This window comes from Salvelinus fontinalis, chromosome 9, assembly GCF_029448725.1.
Source record: "Salvelinus fontinalis isolate EN_2023a chromosome 9, ASM2944872v1, whole genome shotgun sequence".
NCBI classification, from domain to species: Eukaryota; Metazoa; Chordata; class Actinopteri; order Salmoniformes; family Salmonidae; genus Salvelinus; species Salvelinus fontinalis.
In genome coordinates, this window is record NC_074673.1 from 24216644 (window position 1) to 24238565 (window position 21922).

Sequence of the window (21922 nt, forward strand, 5' to 3'; positions counted from 1 at the left end):
ACTGTCAGAACTAGAAGCACAAGCATTTCCCTACACTCGCAGTAACGTCTGCTAACCATGTGTATGTGACCAATAACCTTTGAATTGATTTGCTTTGATTTTGATTTAAATGCCAAACTGTGCCGGCAGTCAAATCAAAGACACTCCTTCGATATAAAGTTGTTTTTGACAAATTAAAACGTGTCAGTTTGTCGCTTTGACTCGAATCTAGGTTGTGCTTTTAGATTTCGAGAAGATTAACAACTAAGGAAGAATTTTTAACCTTCTCTCATTGACTTCTCACAGCCCAAACCTCGGCTTGGTCTGCTTGGTCTGTTTCGCAATCATTTCCGGAAGTCTTGCGCCTCTGGGTTAACAAACTCTGTGGCAATAGTAATGGCGTCTTTTTGTAGGCACTAAATCCACCATGATTCATTGGACAAAGCCTATGGGAAAATTTAGTTTTTGTCGTTTTTTTTACGGTTTCCCTAAGGTGCTAACCAGCTTTCCAAATTATAGGTTGTGAATTTTGGTAAAAGGCTTCAAATATTTTACAATCCTACAAAGTTTGGTAATAGGCTGCAACGTTTGGTAAAAGGCTATGAAATACTGTATTTAAAAGCCCTGCTAAATATTTCAAAGACCTGCAAAATATTTGAAAGGTTTCCTAAAATGTGTTTTTGTGTTATACTTGTAGCCCTGGTTGTCCTGAAAATAAATGGCAAAACACTTAATTATGAGGCTAAATGCCGATGAATGAAAGTCAGATAAATGAAAAGCCAATTTTTGTTGGGGTCTCGTGACTGATAGGGTTCATGTCTTCGGGATCGGTGTCCCTTCCACAGGACGGTTGAGCTAACGTACGCTAATGCAATTAACATGAGGTTGTAAGTGACAAGAACATTTCCCAGGACATAGACATATCTGATATTGGCAGAAGCCTAAATTCTTGTTAATTTAACTGCACGGTACAATTTACAGTAGCTATTACAGTGAAAGAATACCATGCTATTGTTTGAGGAGAGTGTACAATTTTGAACATGAAAAGTTATTAATTAACAAATTAGGCACATTTGTCTTGGCAGTCTTGATACAACATTTTGAACAGAAATACAATGGTTCAAACATTGCACATACACTGCTTCCATCTATTGGCCAAAATCTAAATTGTACCTGAGCTGGAATAATACATTATGGCCTTTCTCTTGCATTTCAAAGATGATGGTAAAAAAAAAATACAAAAGAGCGGTTGTTTTTTTCTTTGTATTTTCTTTTACCAGATCGATTGTGTTATATCCTCCTACATTCCTTTCACATTTCCACAAACTTCAAAGTGTTTTTTTCTTTTTTTTTAAATAGTTGTGCCTGTGTTTTTTTTAATTGAATATTCGAAACATACAATATACTTGCAGTGAAGCCGCTCAACAACTACATCATACCAGTCATCCAACAGATTCTCATTCAGAGCGACACACAGAAGCATCCATGGTCAATGTCCTGCTCAAGGGCATGTTAACCAATCTACCACCAGGCCAAAAAATGTGAACCTGAACCCTCCAAGATCCCCCCCACAGTTCCCCAATAGCTGTCCCTCAACCATTCGAGACCCCTCCCACAGTCCCCCCCCAGGAATAAAAATACAATTAATTCCATTCCCCACCCCCAAGAACCCCCCAATGCACCAACAACCAAGAGAATGAACTAAAGAGAAAAAAGGAAAAGACAGAAGAAAACAGCAAGCAACAATGCAATTAAAAATAATAATAATAATAATAATAAATGTAAAACAAAGGACATCAAGGACAACTAAAGTCATAACAGCAATGCCAACTGTATATGTTTGTGTGCATGTCTGGCACTATTACATGTATGTGTGTGTTCTTGTATGTGTTTATTTGAATGAGAGTGTGTGTATAGGCATGTGTACAAACACCTGCATGGCATCAGCCTCAGGCAAACCAGCATTAGTTGTAAAAACACTGCCACTTAGTGTCATTCAAATGTACTTTTTATTATGTTTTATTTTGATTATTTTAAATGTTTTACTTTTATCTTTGACCATCATTCTATCTTCCACACAGCAACTCCACTCCCACTTGGCTCCACTTCCACATACCAACCCTTAGCTTCCCTCAGCCCATCTCATCTATCTCTGCTGGCCACCCACTTCGGGTTTCTACGCAACACATATCGTTCCACTATGCTGTGATGTTTAACGTACAATTTCAATCGATCTAATCGAATGGAATCAACAGATTGCGAGTTGAAGATAAATACTTTTACTAAGACTATTAGTATATTAGTAATTGACTGACCCGGTCTCTCTAGATCTCCTAACGGTACTATTTCTAGGGTCAATTTTAGATCAATGCTATGCATTTTCAGCCATTCCTGAACCTGAGACCAGTTTTGATCCTTTATATTGGGCAGACAGACAAGTTCCCTACCTCCTCACGCTGCCACCTGCCTCCTCCATTTTTGGGGCAATGCTGTAATCAATTGGTTGTACTCTTGGATTGAGCAGACCTTTCCGTACAATTCTGATAACTCCATGAAGGACATAACTCTACCATTTCAATTTACAATATAATTTAAGAACAAAATACCCTTTTCAAACATCTTTCCCATAAATACAGGTATTTTATCAACAAGCACATTTGAGTTCCGCCATAATATTTATTGTAATATTTGTTCTATCTTTTCAGGGGGATGAAATTGAAAATGTAGCCAGCTCTGCAATGCTTGTTTGAAAAAGAATGATACTTAGAAAAAAGTATAATTTTCAATTAATAAAAAATGAGACACGGCAATCTGCACAAAGGCAAAAAGGCAATTTTTAAACAATAGATGAGCTTTTCTTCGTAATCTACTTGAGAACCATTTAAGGTTCAAATAAAAATGTTGAATGAGTGAAGCTTTTAGAGAGAGGTTTAGTGCTTTTATATTTAATAATCTCAACCCACCCAATTCATATTCTTTATATAGATAGGCACGTTTTGTTTTGTCTGGTTTAGCGTCCCAGATAAAGCAAAATATTTTTTGCTCATATGTTTTGATAAAAAAGGAATCATCAGGAGTAGGCAGCGCCATAAGTAAGTGAATAAACTGAGACATGACTAAGGAGTTAATCAGGGCAATTTTTCCAAAAATAGACAGGTATTTACCTCTCCATGGTTGCAGGATCTTGTCTATTTTTACAAGTTTTCTATTGAAATTCATTGTGGTGAGCTTATTTATATCTTTTGTGATATGAATACCGAGTATGTCTACTTCACCATCAGCCCATTTTATGAGCCCAAACAACAAAAAAGACAACATTTAATTACAGCTCTAAAATCAGTCAAGGATAGAGTGTGGTTGTTACACATCCAGCTGGCTGTCCTCTTTAGTCAGTTTACCTAATTGCAGGCCCTCCGATTTGACACTCTGAACTCTATCTAGAAGTAGTTGGTGAACCAGGCAAGGCAGTCATTTGAGAAACCAAGGCTGTTGAGTCTGCCGATAAGAATGTGGTGATTGACAGAGTCGAAAGCCTTGGCCAGGTTGATGAATACGGATGCACAGTAATGTCTCTTATCGATGGCGGTTATGATATTGTTTAGGACCTTGAGCGTGGCTGAGGTGCACCCATGACCAGCTCTGAAACCAGATTGCATAACGGAGAAGGTACGGTGGGATTCGAAATGGTCGCTAATCTGTTTGTTAACTTGGCTTTCGAAGACCTTAGAAAGGCAGGGTAGGATAGATATAGGTCTGTAGCAGTTTGGGTCTAGAGTGTCTCCCCCTTTGAAGAGGGGGATGATCGCAGCAGCTTTCCAATCTTTGGGAATCTCAGACGATATGAAAGAGAGGTTGAACAGGCTAGTAATAGGGGTTGCAACAATCTCGGCACATAATTTTAGAAAGAGAGGGTCCAGATTGTCTAGCCCGGCTGATTTGTAGGGGTCCAGATTTTACAGCTCTTTCAGAACATCAGCTATCTGGATTTGGGTGAAGGAGAAATGGGGGAGGCTTGGGCGAGTTGACCGGGGTAGGGGTAGCCAGGTGGAAAGCATGGCCAGCCGTAGAAAAATGCTTATTGAAATTCTAAATTATAGTGGATTTATTGGTGGTGACAGTGTTTCCTAGCCTCAGTGCAGTGGACAGCTGGGAGGAGGTGCTCTTATTCTCCATGGACTTTACAGTGTCCCAGAACTTTTTTAAGTTTGTGCTACAGGATGCAAATTTCTGTTTGAAAAAGCTAGCCTTAGCTTTCCTAACTGCCTGTGTATATTGGTTCCTAACTTCCCTGAGAAGTTGCATATCAAGTGGGCTATTCGATGCTAATGCAGTACGCCACAGGATATTTTTGTGCTGGTCAAGGGCAGTCAGGTCGGGAGTGAACCAAGGGCTATACAATTGAAGTCGGAAGTTTACATACAATTAGGTTGGAGTCATTAAAACTCGTTTTTCAACCACTCCACAAATGTCTTGTTAAAAAACTATAGTTTTGGCAAGTCAGTTAGGACATTTACTTTGTGCATGACAAGTAATTTTTCCAACAATTGTTTACAGACAGATTATTTCACTTATAATTCACTGTATCACAATTCCAGTGGGTCAGATGTTTACATACACTAAGTTGACTGTGCCTTTAAAGAGCTTGGAAAATTACAGAAAATTATGTCATGGCTTTAGAAGCTTCTGATAGGCTAATTGACGTAATTTGAGTCAATTGGAGGTGTAGCTGTGGATGTATTTCAAGGCCTACCTTCAAACTCAGTGCCTCTTTGCTTGACATCATGGGAAAATCAAAAGAAATCAGCCAAGACCTCACAAGACCTCCACAAGTCTGGTTCATCCTTGCACGAACAATTTCCAAATGCCTGAAGGTACCACGTTCAACTGTACAAATAATAGTACGCAAGTATAAACACCATGGGACCACGCAGCCGTCATACCGCTCAGGAAGGAGACGCGTTCTGTCTCCTAGAGATGAACATACTGTGGTGCGAAAAGTGCAAATCAATCCCAGAACAACAGCGAAGGACCCTGTGAAGATGCTGGAGGAAACCGGTACAAAAGTATCTATATCCACAGTAAAACGAGTCCTATATCGACATAACCTGAAAGGCCGCTCAGAAAGGAAGAAGCCACTGCTCCAAAACCGCCATAAAAAAGACAGACTACGGTTTGCAACTGCACATGGGGACAAAGATTTTACTTTTTGGAGAAATGTCCTCTGGTCTGATGAAACAAATATAGAACTGTTTGGCCATGAGGACCATCGTTATGTTTGGAGGAAAAAGGGGGAGGCTTGCAAGCCAAAGAACACCATCCCAACCGTGAAGCACGGGTGTGGCAGCATCATGTTGTGGGGGTGCGTTGCTGCAGGAGGGACTGGTGCACTTCACAAAATAGATGGCATCATGAGGGAGGACAATTATGTGGATATATTGAAGCAACATCTCAAGACATCAGTCAGGAAGTTAAAGCTTGGTCGCAAATAGGTCTTCCAAATGGACAATGACCCCAAGCACACCTCCAAAGTTGTGGCAAAATGGCTTAAGGACAACAAAGTCAAGGTACTGGAGTGGCCATCACAAAGCCCTGACCTCAATCCTATAGAAAATCTGTGGGCAGAACTGAAAAAGTGTGTTCGAGCAAGGAGGCCTACAAACCTGACTCCGTTACACCAGCTCTGTCAGGAGGAATGGGCCAAAATTCACCCAACTTATTGTGGGAAGCTTGTGGAAGGCTACCTAAAACGTTTGACCCAAGCTAAACAATTTAAGGCAGTGCTATCATATACTAATTGAGTGTATGTCAACTTCTGACCCACTGGGAATGTGATGAAATAAATAAAAGCTGAAATAAATCATTCTCTCTACTATTATTCTGACATTTCACATTCTTAAAATAAAGTGGTGATCCTAACTGACCTAAGACAGGGAATTTTTATTAGGATTAAATGTCAGGGATTGTTTAAATGTATTTGGCTAAGGTGTATGTAAACCTCCGACTTCAACAGTATCTGTTCCTGGTTCTACATTTTTTGAATGGGGCATGCTTATTTAAGATGGTGAGGAAGGCACTTTTAAAGAATAACCTCTACTGACAGGATGAGGTCAATATCCTTCCAGGATACCCGCGCCAGGTCGATTAGAAAGGCCTGCTCACTGAAGTGTTTTAGGGAGCGTTTGACAGTGATGAGGGGTGGTCGTTTGACCGAAGACCCATTACGGATGCAGGCAATGAGGCAGTGATTGCTGAGATCTTGGTTGAAAACAGCAGAGGTGTATTTGGAGGGCAAGTTGGTTAGGATGATATCTATGAGGGTGCCTGTGTTTATGGATTTTGGGTTGTACCTGGTAGGTTCATTGATAATTTGTGTGAGATTGAGGGCATCAAGCTTAGATTGTAGGATGGCCGGGGTGTTAAGCATGTCCCAGTTTAGGTCACATAGCAGCACGAGCGCTGAATTAAGATGGGGGCCAATCAATTCACATGTGTCCAGGGCACAGCTGGGGGCAGAGGGGGGTCTATAACAAGCAGCAACGGGGAGAGACTTGTTTCTGGAAAGGTGGATTTTTAAAAGTAGAAGCTCGAATTGTTTGGGTACAGACCTGGATGGTAAGACAGAACTCTGCAGGCTATCTCTGCAGTAGATTGCAACTCATTTGGCAGTTCTATCTTGTCAGAAAATGTTATAGTTAGGGATGGACATTTCTGGGTTTTTGGTGGTCTTCCTAAGCCAGGATTCAGACATGGCTAGGACATCCAGGTTGGCAGAGTGTGCTAAAGCAGTGAATAAAACAAACTTAGGAAGGAGGCTTCTAATGTTAACATGCATGAAACCAAGGCTTTTATGGTTACAGAAGTCAACAAATGAGAGCACCTTGGGAATAGGAGTGGAGCTAGGCACTGCAGGGCCTGGATTCACCTCTACATCACCAGAGGAACAGAGGAGGAGTAGGATAAGGGTACGGCTAAAGGCTATAAGAACTGGTCGTCTAGTACGTTAGGAACAGAGGAAAAGGAGCAGGTTTCTGGGCGCGATAGAATAGATTCAAGGCATAATGTACAGACAAAGGTATGGTAGGATGTGACTCATGCGTAGTCGAGTGATCATAGGGGTCCAGTGAGTAGTTAGGCTGGCTGGAGACACGGCAATTCAGACAGCTAGCAGGCCGGGGCTAGCATGCTAGCAGAAGGGCCTTAGAGGGACGTCGCGATGGAGGAAATCTGTTATAGCCTCCTCGTGCGGAGAGTCCTTGTGCGGTTACGTCGATAGACCAGTCGTGATGGATTAGGAGGGTTCCGTGTAGCAAAGGGGTCCAGTCCAATTGGCAAAATAGGTATAGTTGCCCAAGAAATTGGCCGATGGATCTCTTCAGCTAACAGTCCAATATGCTCTAGATAGCTAGCGGGCCGTGGATAGCAGGCTAGCAGATGGGCATTCAGGGGACGTCGCGATGGAGGGGCCTGTTGGGAAAAAAAACCTTGGGCAGATTACGTCAGTAGTCCAGTCGTGAAGGATAAGCAGGGCTTTGTGTAGTGAAAGGGGTCCAGGCCAATTGGCAAAATAGGTATAGAGGTACTTAATACATTGAGGTACTTAATATTGTGTTATAGTCTCCTACCATAATGATTAGATCATTTGTTGCCTGTAAGTTCAATAAATTGGTATAAATGTTTTCGAAGAAGTGTGAATCATCCTGATTTGGACCATATAGATTAATGAGACAAATCTCTTTATCCTACACTTTCATATTCAAAAGGATCCACCTTCCTTGCGAATCATTCCTGACTATTTGCACATTCAGATCGACATTTTTGTTAATTAATATCATCACACCCTTTGAGTTCCTTTGTCCATGACAGCAAATTATTTCACCACCCCATTCCTTTTTCCACGCAACTTCATCTAAGGAGTTTCCTGTAAACAGTATATGTTATATTCCTTTTCTTTTAGCCATGTAAAGACTGATCTTCTTTTTTTATAATCTACTAAACCGTTTACAATTATAACTGTTCTGTTTTTATGACAACGCCTATAAGCACATCTGTCATATAGTGAAACATCTCAGTAAGCTGTTTGTGTTATATAGCTACTAGAAATAAAAAGTTGTACAGCAGTAGTAGCACAACTGAGGGGAGGAGAATGGGCCAGCCAAGAAAATAAAATACCCTCCAAAGTGGAAAGGAGACGTTCGGAAGAGGAGGATGGAGGGTAAATCCTATCTTGGCAGGAAAGAGATGATTGAGTTGAAGATGGTAATTGTTATCGGCACTGTTTATTTTTTAGTACTTACATGATTGTTACCTGAATACCTACCTTGATGTTTAATTCCATGCTGAAATGTCAGATTTTTATTTTACCTTTATTTTATCTGGGAGTCATACAGAGACCAAGGTCCCATTTACAGACTAGCCCTGAATTACAGAAAATGCATGCATATAAATACAAATTGCTTTTAGAAAGACACGGTCATAAAAAAAACACATTCATCAGTAATAAGGTCCTCAATCTGCTGTCTGAATTGCCCTTGAGGCACCAAAACATCACATTTAAGAATATTTTGAAGCTTGTTCCACAAATAAGGTGCAAGAAAACTAAAATCTGATTTACCCAACTCAGAGACCGAAGGTCTCATAGACTGATCTCATAGAACAAAACGTATAAGACCTTCTAAGCCTGTGTTAACCACAGACCTTATTTTCGGCATATATCCCAAAACCCCATTCTTTCCCCATCAAATTCCCCAATAAAATTGTCTGAATGAACCACAGGTAACTAATTTCCAGTTTGTAGGACTACAAAATGACGAGCTCTATTATCTGTGTTATAAACAGATAATTCTGTATTTTGCCAAAAAAATACTTCATAGACAAGGCCAAACTGTTGTTTATCATGCATTTTTCAGAGTAATACAGACATCATAACATGTGCAAATGTTTACAGTGGATATGGGGTCTGGCAGGATAACAACATTTTTTGGTACCAATCACTCCAAATAGCGTGGTAAGCATCCTTGCAATTCAATCATCTCTGGCCAGGAGTCATACTTGTTTTTGTCTCTATTGTTTTTAATATGCTGTGGGGGGGAAACAGATCAATTAGATTCCTGCAACAGCAACATAACCACATAGCTCATCCAGCTCAAATGATATCAGTAAAAAGTGGGGAACTGTAGGTGCAATCCAAAAAACTGGATAACAGAGACAGTGAAAACATATTATACATGTTGGTATGGTATTACCTTCTCCAAGGTACTCTCGACATCTGCTCCTTTTCCTCCAACAAAGACCCAGTTGTCTCTGAAGCCTAATGACTGGATAGCAGAGCTTCCAAGCTCTCTGATAAGCTTCCTTGCTTCTTCGTTCAATCTGTCAATCAATTACTAAACCATTCAGTATTTTTCCTCACTACCATCATTAATTGTATCACTAAAAACAATATGAATAGGCTTGCGATAGGACTTTGTATGAGCATGCAGAGCGCTTCAATTAATTAAATGATTTTGGTGCACACTCCAAAGATCCCAAAGCATTATCATATAGTATCCTGGATGACCATATTGGTCAAGTTCTGCCATGAAAGTTGGTTTAATGTTAAAATGAAATGTGACCCACTTTGTAGCTGGGTCGTCGTAGGTGGCAATCAACACAATGGATCCATTCTCAATAGACTCCAGAAACTCCACCAGAGATTCAATATCTGCAAGACAGAGATGACATGTCAGCTTTTCAACATGATCAATGGTTTTCTTCTTTATTGAGGAGTGGAAATTAGAATTATGTACACTCAAATTGAACAAAATCTATGTATTATTTTAAGAAACACTGTACTTCCGTTTTCAATGTGCTGGATATGGTTGACCAACCCATACAGGAATGATTGTATCTGGTTGGTTAATAGCTCAACATTTATAACAAGGTACAGAAACCGATCATGGAAAGGGTGGAGATGCATTTAACTAATGTTGCTAAGCAGGAAATACAGTGCCTAGTGAAAATCTACACACCCCTTGCAATCTTCACATTTTGCTGCCTTAAATAATAAAGTTTCAAATGATAGACAATGTTCTAAATACATTTTGAAATATTAAGTCTTTATTGCATATGTCTTCACACCTCACAGTTAATACCTGGTGGAAGCACCGTTGGAAGCCATTACAGTTTGCACATTTTTCGCCAAAAACCTGGTTGCCTCTGCCAGGAGGCTGACACTTGGCCGCAAGTGGATCTTCCAGCAAAACAATCCAAAGCATGAATCAAAATCCACAAAGAAATGGTTAATTGACCACAAATCAACATTTTGCAATGGTCATCTCAGTCTCCGGACTTGAACCCCATTGAAAACCTGTGGTTTGAATCAAAGAGGACAGTCCATAAACGCAGACGAAGGATATCAAGGATCTTGGAAGATTCTGTATATAGGAAGGGTCTAAAGTCCATCCCAATGTGTTCTCAAAACTCAAATAATTTTGAAAAAAGTCTGTCGTTATTCTTGCAAGGGGAGAGTGCTGGAGTACTGAAAACAGGGTTGCCAATAATTTTGACACCCTTTTTTTATTTATTACTAGTTTTAAAAAAAATCTGATTAATTGTATTAGTATAAAATTATATAATTTACCAATTTTATTTAGCATAGAATATAGCCCAGTATTTGTATTATATATTTTTTACTCATCTTTATCAAGGGTGCCAATAATTATGGAACTCTGTATATCCATTGTTTTTGTCAGAATTGCTCAAGCTCAGTAAATTTGGTTGGGAATTATTGATGGACAGCAATACACTGAATATACAAAACTGTCTCTTTCCATGACAGACTGACCAGATGAATGCTATGATCCCTTACTGTTGTCACTTGTTAAATCCACTTTAATCAGTGTAGATTAAGGGGAGGTGACAGGTTAAAGGATTTTTAAGCCGCGAGATAATTGAGACATGGATTGTGTATGTGTTCCTTTCAGAGGGTGAACGGGCAAGTGCCTTTCAAACAGGTATGGTACTAGGTGCCAGGAGCACCGGTTTTTGTAAGAATTGCAACGCTGTTGGGTTTTTCCACACAACAGTTTCCCGTGTGTATCAAGAATGGTCCACCACCCAAAGGACATCCAGCCAACTTGACAACTGTGGGAAGCATTGGAGTCAATATGGGCCAGCATTCCTGTGGAATGCTTTCGACCCTGAGACTAAACACCTTCCTCTGCCACTGGATCCTGGACTTCCTGATGGGCCACCCCCAGGTGGTAAGGGTAAACAACAACACATCTCCCATGCTGATCCTCAACACTGGGGGCCCTCATGGGTGCGTGCTCAGTCCCCTCCTGTACTCCCTTTTCACCCACGACTGCGTGGCCACGCCACTCCAACACCATCATTAAGTTAGCCGACAACAACGGCGGTAGGCCTGATCACCGACAAGGATGAGACAGCTTACAGGGAGGTCAGAGACCTGGCAGTGTGGTGCCAGGACAACAACCTCTCCGTCAACGTGAGCAAGACAAAAGAGCTGATCGTGGACTATAGGAAAAGGGAGGCCGAGCACTCCCCCATTCACATCGACTGGGCTGTAGTGGAGCGGGTCGAGAGCTTCAAGTTCCTTGGCATCCACATCACTAACAAACTATCATGGTCCAAACACCAAAATCGTGAAGAGGGCACGACAACGCCTCAATATTAGGAAGGTGTTTGGTATACTCTGTATGTCTCTGATTTTCAAGCTAATTTAATTCAGGATAGACTGGACCACTCAACACCTCTTGGAAAGCCATTTAATGTCTTTGGCATTAAAATGTCCTCAATTCCTAAGCTTTGCACCTTTCGTGTTGTACTGGATTTGACCCAAACCTTTAGTATTTAATTTATTCCAAAAGTATTTTTCTTTGCCGTGTTGTCTTGCAGTATTACTTGACTGCCTTTTTGCAAACAGAATCAATGATTTAGAGTGGAGTTTAACACGGCCTTCTTTTTTTCCCCCATACAGGTCAGTAATGTGTCAAGTATTGTGGTGGCATGTTATGGGTATGCTTGTCACGGGCAGGGACTGGGGGAGTTTGCTAGGCTCAAAGAAATATGAAAGGTGAAAGGTTAGATAAAACCTAATTTTATTTTTTTATATCATTTATTTCACTTTGAAATGTGGAGTATGTTGTGTAGATTGGTTTTAAAAAATCCCCAATTTAAACCATTTAGATTTGCAAAATGTGAAAACTGCAATGTGGTGTGTAGATCGTCACTAGGCAGTGCACATGGCCAATTTTTATATTTTTATAGGGGGCTGTAAACCATCTTACCACCATCATACATGTTAAAAAATGCTGTCTTCATACCCTTCCCTGTGTGAAAAAGAGAGACTAATTAGGTATTTCAAATCAGATAAACACTGAATACAAGATGTAAAATATATGAAAACTGTTAATACTATTTGTGTGTATATAACCTTTTGACTTACCGTTCACAACAGCAATGTTAATTCCGTACCCTACATTTTTTTCCACATAACCCATAACCCTGAAGAGAACATAGAACAGAGTCTTACAACCCGACAACCCCTCCCCCCACAACAGTGAACAATATGGCACTCTCTACATCAAGATATCACTCTCACTTACAGACAGATACATTCCCCAGCAAAAAAAAAAAAACATTGCTCAAACAAAAGGCACTAACAAAGAGTCACTGACCAACAACCAAAACAGGTGGGGTTTTAGGAAGGTTCTGAAAGACTCATGGGGGTGTCTACTAAAGGTTGACTAGCATCAACAGGAACCTAAAAGACACCCACCATGAGAGCCGACTGAATTTGCCCAAGAAAAAGCAAACAAAAGTAAAACCCATACCAAATGTAAAGACAGGAAGTAAAACAAAAGTGTGGCGCAAAACCAGATAAAGCCTTGTTGGTCTACAAAATAAAAATAGGGAGCGCCAACTAAAGGTATTAACCCTTCGGATCTATCAAGACAACTGGAGCAGTGGGCCAGCCACTCTTAAATAGCACCTGGGCAATCTCAGGTAAAACACCTTCCCACTAACGACATCGCAACCAGCACAGGTGTAACACATACTGACTAACAAGGTGATAGCGAGCCCTACATGCTAAAAGTCCAACCCCAAAACATAAATGGAAAAAACCTGTAACAACACACACAGGGATATGTTCCTTACATTTTGTCCTCTATGCAGATTTTGGGTCCAACCACATTAGCAGCTCCACTGGCGATTAAAAAGCTGAAGTCCCCCTCTGGACAGGGCTTTGGGATGCCACACGGACTTGGTCTTTGTCTGGAGGCTGCGCAAGTATTCAGGAGGAGAAACACACACAATCACACATATTAATGGTTCCCCATACCATTCATTTGATGGGATAGACTAGCTTTTTGGCCTTGCCAGCTACAACTTTGTTTTGTTAAAATTTTGAATATGTGGATGCTAGTAGCCCAAACATGTTGCACAGGTGGAAATACACATCCTTCTGATTACTCACTGGTCTCTTGGGGTACATTAGGCACCTGTAGCCACTCTGGACCAGGAAACTCAGGATACCAGGAGAGGGTGTGGCCTAGAGTAATAGGGGGAAGGAGCAGCGTGTATCATTATGAATGGGAATTATTGTAGCGGGTACTTACTCTTGAAGAAAACATGAACTCTTTTCCTGATAAATTCATCAGTAGCTAGGCTAGATGACAAACGTTTATTCAAATGTTATGCCGGTTTTATTAACAGCATGTAATTAATAGTCGTTATCAAATGAATGTGTCCTTGTGTGACAAACATTGTCATCGAGACTTACTTTGAGACCGCATTATGATTAAAACAGCAAAGAAAAGGACTCCAAGCACTGCTATGATTGGAAGAAGGCCTGCAAGATAAATAATGGGGATATCGTACTGATACGGGATAATCACCAAGTCACTTACAGTATATATTGTGGAGAAGCATAGACAGCTGTCAATGAATGGATGACTACAACTGTAAAATGTACAACCAAAGGGCTGATTTCACTCATGTTCAATTCAATATCCTATTGACATACAGTAAATGCATGAATTATGAGAAATTCAGTACCCGCATGGATCACAAGCTAGGATCTGGGCCCTACACTAAACACTAAGGTATATTTCTACACTCACCCTACAGTAGAAAAGGGTTAATAACACCTGACTGGCCTGAGCCAGAGATAAATAGAAGACTGCTCTACCAGTAAAACCACATTGCTGATTGGTAGTAGAGAGAATAAAGTAGATGTCACACGTCAAAATGTTGATTTATGACCCTATGTCCTGCTGACGTGTGCATGCCCATATTTGGGCTTCCGGTCAGGACATCCTGGTGGTTTGGGTGAGTGGTACAAATGTGCCAGGATATGCGTTGGAAGAACAGGTCTGCGGCCGCAGGGATCTGAAGGCCCTAAGAGTCGCTTCAATGGCCTATAGCCTAGACAACAAAGTGACAATTTTAGCCTGTGAACTTTATGATGGGGCTAATGTTACAAAGTCTGTCAATTCTCCTGTATATTCCAGAGCATGTGTAACAGTATAACTTTACGTCGTCCCCTCGCCCTGACGTCGGCGCGAACCAGGGACCTTCTGCACACATCAACAACAGTCACCCACGAAGCGTCGTTACCCATCGCTCCACAAAAGCCGCGGCCCTTGCAGAGCAAGGGGCAACACTACTTAAGTCTCAGAGCAAGTGACGTAACTGATTGAAATGCTACTAGCGCGTACCCGCTAACTAGCTAGCCATTTCACATCCGTTACACATGCAAAGATGTAAACTTTTTTATTCCTGTGTTTAGTTTTAAATGGTTGGATTATCCGATTTTCATAACCCTTATGAATAAGCTGGACAGTCTTTTCCAAAATCGTGAACAGTTAAAGCGCTGGCCTTGGCTGTCCTTGAGACATAGCCAGGACCTAAAGGCCCGACGTATTATCTACCCCTGGAGTGAAAACTTACGGCGTTTTGAAGGACCTTGCAAGAGAGCCAGGCAGTTTGATGGTGACTTGGACACTGATAATGGTGGTTGGCTACACCAGGCCCCTGGATCTGTAAGAAAGGCATCGTAAAAGACCTTAATTATGAACGGTTATAAAATGTATGTACTAAATATTTTGAATGAAATAAAATATGTTTTTAAAAGCCGAATCTCACCACGTCATGAACTCTCTCGTTTGTTCACTCTTAGCGCAGTCTGTCCCTGAGAAAAAACTTTCGGAAAAAGCCATGTGCTCGCGTGTGTGTGCGTGCGTGTGCTGGAGTGTATGTGTGTGTGTGTGTGTGTGTGTGTGTGTGTGTGTGTGTGTGTGTATGTGTGTGTGTGTTAGAAACAAGGTCCCTTCGCATTGTGGACATTTCAAGCTTTCAACAACAATAAAACAGCCATCTAAATAATGTTTCTAGGCCTAACACACTGTTGAGTTTCCTATTTAGTTGTCTTTATATGTACATGCACCGAGCTTCCAGGTGGCTCCAGCCTATGGTTGTTCGGTGCATGTACACCGGGGAGATTAGAACCCCAAAGAAAGATCCTAAATGTAATTTCAGGTTTAGGTTTAGGGTATAATAACTTTAGTGAAACGCATTTCACCCTATGTACAGACATAGAGAGCCAACACATAAAGGTGTAACAGGGATGAATGGATATTCAATGTTCAACAGTGGTCTTCTGTAACAAGCAATACGTGTTAAATATGGGCCACAGTCAATCATGACAGCCTCTTTAGGAAAGGCCTTTACTTATAACTTAAACAGAATAATTTTATACCCAGCTTATTCATTAATGCTGTGGGATAAATCAGGTGTTTCTAGGTGGGCTTAAACAAATCTACAGTGAAACAAAAGTGTACATTTTACACACATGTTTATTGACTTTTAAAAAGACCACAGTAACATGACAGATATAGTGGAGATGCTCCAAAAATCGGCTATTGGATATTCAATGTACAACAGGGGTCTTATGTAACAAGCAATACGTGTTAAATATGGGCCACAGTCAATCAAGACAGCCTCTTTTTCGAAAGGCCTTTACTTATGACTTAAACAGATTCATTTTCTACACAGCTTATTCATTAATGCTGTGGGATAAATCAGGTGTTTCTAGGTGGGCTTAAACAAATCTACAGTGAAACAAAAGTGTAAATTTTACACATATGTTTATTGACTTTTAAAAAGACCACAGGAACATGACCGATACAGTGGAGATGTATGCTACACAAATCTGCTAGTGGATATTCAATGTACAACAGGGGTCTTATGTAACAAGCAATACGTGTTAAATATGGGCCACAGTCAATCATGACAGCCTCTTTATGAAAGGCCTTTACTTATGACTTAAACAGATTCATTTTCTACCCATTTTATTCATTAAAGCTGTGGGCATACCCCAGGATTTACATGCCGGACGGATTATCTACCCATGGAGGGAAAATTTACGGAGCTTTGAGGGAGTGTGCAAGCGTCTTAGCGATCGGATAATGGTCAGGGCTAACCAGGACCTATATCTGTAAGAAAGGCATAGTAAAATACATTAATTATGAACGGCTATAAACTGTATGTACTAAATATTTTGAATTAAATAAATGGTTTTAAAATTGTATCTCACCTTCTAACGATAGAAATAAGTCCTTTCCTTCTATCACCAAGCATGCCCCCGGAGAAAAAAACTTGCGGAAAAAGCCATGTGCGCGTGTGTGTGTGCGTGCGTGTGCGGTAGTGGATGTGTGTGTGTGTTTCAAAACAAAGAAAACGGGGCGGGGTGTGTGTTCATAAATGGCTATGCGGTTGCGCTCAAGGTTCTCTCTCTCTCTCTCTTTCTATGCAGGGGTCGTTTGAAACCAAGGTTTACAATATCCTGGAAAACAGAGGCCTACCCCCCAACAAAAAGGTTGTCTGTGTCTCACGCATCCTAAACACAAAGGCCTTTCAAAACCTAATTTAGATCACACCCCCAGAGGATGTGGGGGCTAAAAAGTCAATCAGCCCAGCGATGTCTAGACCGTCCCCCCAGCATCGAGGTGCTAGCCCCCCCCCCCCCCCCCCCCCCCCGGAGGTTGTAGAATATCAAAAGGGTCATAATGTTTAGACACCCCAATCACTTTGTTTGAACCAAATACCTTAGGAGTCAAATATACCAGGTGTATAGCCCGAAAAAACGTCAACCACAATGCTCTGTAAAATCATTCAGTACTTTCTCTAGTTAGGGGCACAAAACGCTATTGACAACAGGTCCACTGTTAGCCTCGTTTTAGCTCCGCTACAAACTTACCCTACAGCATCCACAGAACTGTTATCGGACTGACCCGTTAAAAAGATAATCTGGGAAAACCTCCTAATGGATCTTTCTGAAGGTGAGTTCTTGAAATAAATATATATATATATATATATATATATATATATATATATATATATATATATATATATGCTGTATATTAGATTTGGCTGTTGTGAGGAATTGTTTGAACATTGGGAATGTTATAGTAATATTAAACAGGAGTTTTATAAGGGTTTTAACCGATGACAACAATAATTATTTTATTTAAGTCAAATGCACATATTCATGTATTTCAAAATGTTCGCAGGATATGCAACATTAAGCCAACTGCATCCCGGGGATAAAGGATATGGAACCACCTTCATTAGAATGGAATTCCGGAGAGCAACGGATGGACACAGAATTTTACGAGATATCTATATGTCAACTGTCTCTGATTTGCGGTTGTTTGTGATGGGCAGAAAACAGGTTAAGGAAAACTCCGAGGCTGAAACAACATTCAGTCATGCTATTCTAAAACAGGAAGACGACGATTTTTACAGATATTCAGAAACAGAAGGACAATAATTATCATTATAATTAGTTTTTTAAATATATTTTTTAGGCCATATGTTAAATGGACGTATTCTTATAAGTTAAAATGTATCTATTTCGTATAAATACATGTTAACATTATCTAACGTTTGTATGATACCCAGAGGCTACAGGGCATAATGGATTGGGAACCGACAGAGTTAGACGGTGATTCTCAGAAGCAAACTGCGTCCGGTCCTTTACGTGGCCCATTCACTAATACACAATTTTCGGCGTAAGTCCCCCCACCCGACTACGGAAGAGCAGATGAAACAGAGACAATTCTGCGGGCTTGTACTGAAGGCCTTAACCGAACTCCAAACACAAGCCAGCACCCCAGGACAGATAAAACGATAGACGGTGAATCTTTCCTTCCTCATGGAACTTTTTTGAAGGGGAGTTGAATATTACAAGTGATGTTTGTATATATATATATATTATCTAAGAATGATTGGTCTTAATTCTAGGCATTTACATGTATGTTTTTAAAAATGCAGGCTATTTATACAATGAAACATTGTTTTTATTCATACTGTTTGTAAACAATAGCTTCTGCCCCCTTAGGGTCTACTTGAACCGCTTATTAAATCAGACCTCTCAGACCAGAAAGTATGATTAGAAACCATGGCAAACTATATTCAATCTGTGATTAGAAACGATAATTAGAAGCTATGACAAAACTATGATCAAACTATGATAATAAACTATGAACAACTATGAAGACAGGGCGGTATGTGTGTGAATGATGAGCTATTATTTAAGTGTGTAATATTACTTGTTCTCTCTCTCTGTCAGGCTATGAAAAAGACAAGAGAAAGGACAGTGACTCCTGAGTGTTGATAGGTCTTAGATTTTTATAGACAGGGTATCTGTAAAACACAATGTGACAACTATTGAAGATGCAAAAAGGGGTTTTCAGAAATATATTTGGTTGACAGATTTGTATTATTATAAAAAGTAATATAAAAAAGGATTAGAATCTTTAGTATTATTATGTTACATGCGAGACATACCCAGAAATGTCAGCGTAGACAACTTACAAGAATGTGTTTACCGGGCCGTGATGAAAACATTTTAAAGGAGCTTTAATTCAAACATGCAAAGATATATATTTGATACAATTACCAACGTTAAAAACTGTTGTTACAATATCACAAATAAGGTTTCTCGGACTAACACACTGTAGAGTTTCCTATATACTAAAGAACAATCACTAAGACAAAACACAAAAAGTTGTAATACATTCAGTATACATGGCATTCTATATGGAAAACAGGTACATTTTGAAAGATTATGATGTTGATGTGATTTTTTAAAATTAATTTAGCAATTTAGGATAATACGGTTTATTTTATACTTTACTTAAATTTTATTATTTATCTTGCCTCATACCAGGCTAATACACTACCAAGCCATGCAAACAGCTAGGGAATTAACCCAGAACAGTTGTGGGTCCTTTTTTTTTTTTTTTTTTGGAACAATTAATTATGAAGAATACCAATAGGCTTGATCTGATCCTCAAACCTATCACGACATCCTAGAATGCACAGACATATGCAAAACCATAAAACTCTGACAAGAAAACAATGAAAATCTTAACATGACTACATGCCCTGCCATTATTTTTTAGTTATCATCCAGCTCGGTGCATGTACATATAAAGACAACTAAATAGGAAACTCAACAGTGTGTTAGGCCTAGAAACATTATTTAGATGGCTGTTTTATTGTTGTTGAAAGCTTGAAATGTCCACAATGCGAAGGGACCTTGTTTCTAACACACACACACACACACACACACACACACACACACACACACACACACACACACACACACACACACACACACACACACACACACACACACACACACACACACACACATACACTCCAGCACACGCACGCACACACACGCGAGCACATGGCTTTTTCCGAAAGTTTTTTCTCAGGGACAGACTGCGCTAAGAGTGAACAAACGAGAGAGTTCATGACGTGGTGAGATTCGGCTTTTAAAAACATATTTTATTTAATTCAAAATATTTAGTACATACATTTTATTGCCGTTCATAATTAAGGTCTTTTACGATGCCTTTCTTACAGATCCAGGGGCCTGGTGTAGCCAACCACCATTATCAGTGTCCAAGTCACCATCAAACTACCTGGCTCTCTTGCAAGGTCCTTCAAAACGCCGTAAGTTTTCACTCCAGGGGTAGATAATACGTCGGGCCTTTAGGTCCTGGCTATGTCTCAAGGACAGCCAGGGCGATTTTGGAAAAGACTGTCCAGCTTATTCATAAGGGTTATGAAAATCGGATAATCCACCCATTTAAAACTAAACACAGGAATAAAAAAGTTTACATCTTTGCATGCTCTGGAATATACAGGAGAATTGACAGACTTTGTAACATTAACCCCATCATAAAGTTCACAGGCTAAAATATTCACTTTGTTGTCTGGGCAATAGGCCATTGAAGCGACTCTTAGGGCCTTCAGATCCCTGCGGCCGCAGACCTGTTCTTCCAACGCATATTCTGGCACATTTGTACCACTCAGGGCCTGTTAAATTTTACAGAGCGCCAGCCTGATCTTTAGCCATTCTCTCATCCCCAGAGCAGGAGAAGAGCTCCCAGGTTTTGCCTGATAAAGGGGTTTGGGGCCACTGGCGTTGAAGATCTTTACCGTAGAATCCTCCGGCTGGAATATGTAAGACATATGTCCCTCACTCGTACCCAAAAATCCTTTGAAACATTCTGGAGCTTCACACAGAACTTCCTCAATGCTTTGGTCACTGGGTTCATGACAAGACGCGCATAACATACCACAAATTGGCATAGGTGTCATTTTTGTTTAATATCCGGGGGTTATCATGTACAGTCTTAAGCATGTATTGTACTGGGGCTTTATAAGGCGTCTGCAAAGCCCAATACCCCAGGACATTCGTGTTTCATAGACAACAAACCCCTGAGGGCTATAAAATAGGCCTTACTCTTTGAAATGTTCATTAACCCCCAACCCATTCCAAACAGGACACTAGACATCAAACATCATGACAACTTCAAAGACATCATAAAACTTTTTTCACACTCTAAGCCGTGAGAAACAGGAACAGGATGACCTGACACCTGGTCACTTCCTCACCCCCTGCCCCCCCCTAACCACCAGGATGTCCTGACCGGAAGCCCAAATATGGGCATGCACACGTCAGCAGGACATAGGGTCATAAATCAACATTTTGACGTGTGACATCTACTTTATTCTCTCTGGTAGTCTTCACTCCTCTATGGAAAACCTATTTTGTTTATAATCTTGTTTATTAATTTGTTCATAAAATAGGTTATACCATAGTACTCTATACACACTATTAAAACATTCATATATTGAGCAGTAATACATAAAACATGCTGAAAAAAACCCTGGCTTTGCAACTTGTGGAGCCCTGTGTTTTATGCACCCTTTGTCCTACAAGAGATTAACTTGTCATTGTTCTTAAAGTAAATACTGTATTGACAGACAGATTGATATCCAGATTTCTCAGTGAACATAAAACATTGGCATTTTATGGGAAAATATGACTTACCTATGCGTACAGTGAGCATGATATCTGATTACTCTCTCTCCTGTTGCCTGTATGAGAAGCCCCTTATGAGAAGCACAAAAGAGCAAATGCAGCTGGTTGCTAGTCAGGTTGATCCAGTTAGGTTAAAAGCTAAGTTTCTTTCTTCACCAGATTCTTTTACTCAATCACCCCTCCCTTTTCTCCACCCCCTCTCAAAACATTATACTACTGCAGCACTATGCACAGGCAATTGCCTGTCAAAAACACATTGTGCATTATGTTTGAACAAGGCCTATGCAAGAAAAGAGGCAATGAATCTCCTGGGTAATATGGAACCTTTCCACCCGGAAACACTTTGCTCACTGTACTGGAGGCTGCAGCCGCGATGACACTTCAAGCTGGACAGTCGGTGGAACTGCAGGACCTCCAGGTCCGTGAAGAAAGAAGGACTTGTCCCAGCACTTGGCACACTGTCCGTGCCAGTGGAGCGGGTTAGACAAGGACTTAAATAAAGGTTAAATAAAATAGCTGTTGCGTTCAAACCTAACC

At 40.3% G+C, this 21922-nt stretch overlaps 1 protein-coding gene and 2 long non-coding RNA genes across 4 annotated transcripts; 1 reads left to right on the forward strand and 2 right to left on the reverse strand.

Annotated features, from left to right (window-relative positions):
- Positions 1–8239: 8239 nt before the first annotated feature.
- LOC129862311 (protein FAM3C-like) lies at positions 8240–21885 on the reverse strand. Of its 2 annotated transcripts, XM_055933823.1 has the most exons (9): positions 21395–21885; positions 13763–13831; positions 13457–13531; positions 13138–13261; positions 12425–12483; positions 12267–12308; positions 9595–9679; positions 9222–9348; positions 8240–9056 (listed from the first exon to the last, which is right to left on the reverse strand). In XM_055933823.1, exons 1-9 carry the CDS (start codon positions 21411–21413, stop codon positions 8967–8969), a joined length of 690 nt encoding a protein of 229 aa, XP_055789798.1. In that variant the 5' UTR covers positions 21414–21885; the 3' UTR covers positions 8240–8966. The 2 variants fall into 2 exon arrangements, with proteins under 2 accessions (XP_055789798.1, XP_055789799.1); XM_055933824.1 differs by lacking the exon at positions 13763–13831.
- Positions 14932–16667, reverse strand: LOC129862314 (uncharacterized). Its single transcript, XR_008760752.1, has 3 exons — positions 16577–16667; positions 15127–16475; positions 14932–15021 (listed from the first exon to the last, which is right to left on the reverse strand). It is a non-coding gene; the product is annotated as an uncharacterized LOC129862314 (long non-coding RNA).
- Positions 17036–18539, forward strand: LOC129862313 (uncharacterized). The gene is made up of 2 exons (XR_008760751.1): positions 17036–17321; positions 17553–18539. It is a non-coding gene; the product is annotated as an uncharacterized LOC129862313 (long non-coding RNA).
- Positions 21886–21922: the final 37 nt, after the last annotated feature.

Coding starts and splice junctions, on each gene's coding strand:
- LOC129862311 (XM_055933823.1), bottom strand. Junction 13,532..13,762: donor AATCATAATGCGGTCTCAAA/GTAAGTCTCGAT, acceptor CTATTACTCTAG/GCCACACCCTCTCCTGGTAT. Junction 9,680..12,266: donor TTTTAACATGTATGATGGTG/GTAAGATGGTTT, acceptor TCTGTCTTGCAG/ATATTGAATCTCTGGTGGAG.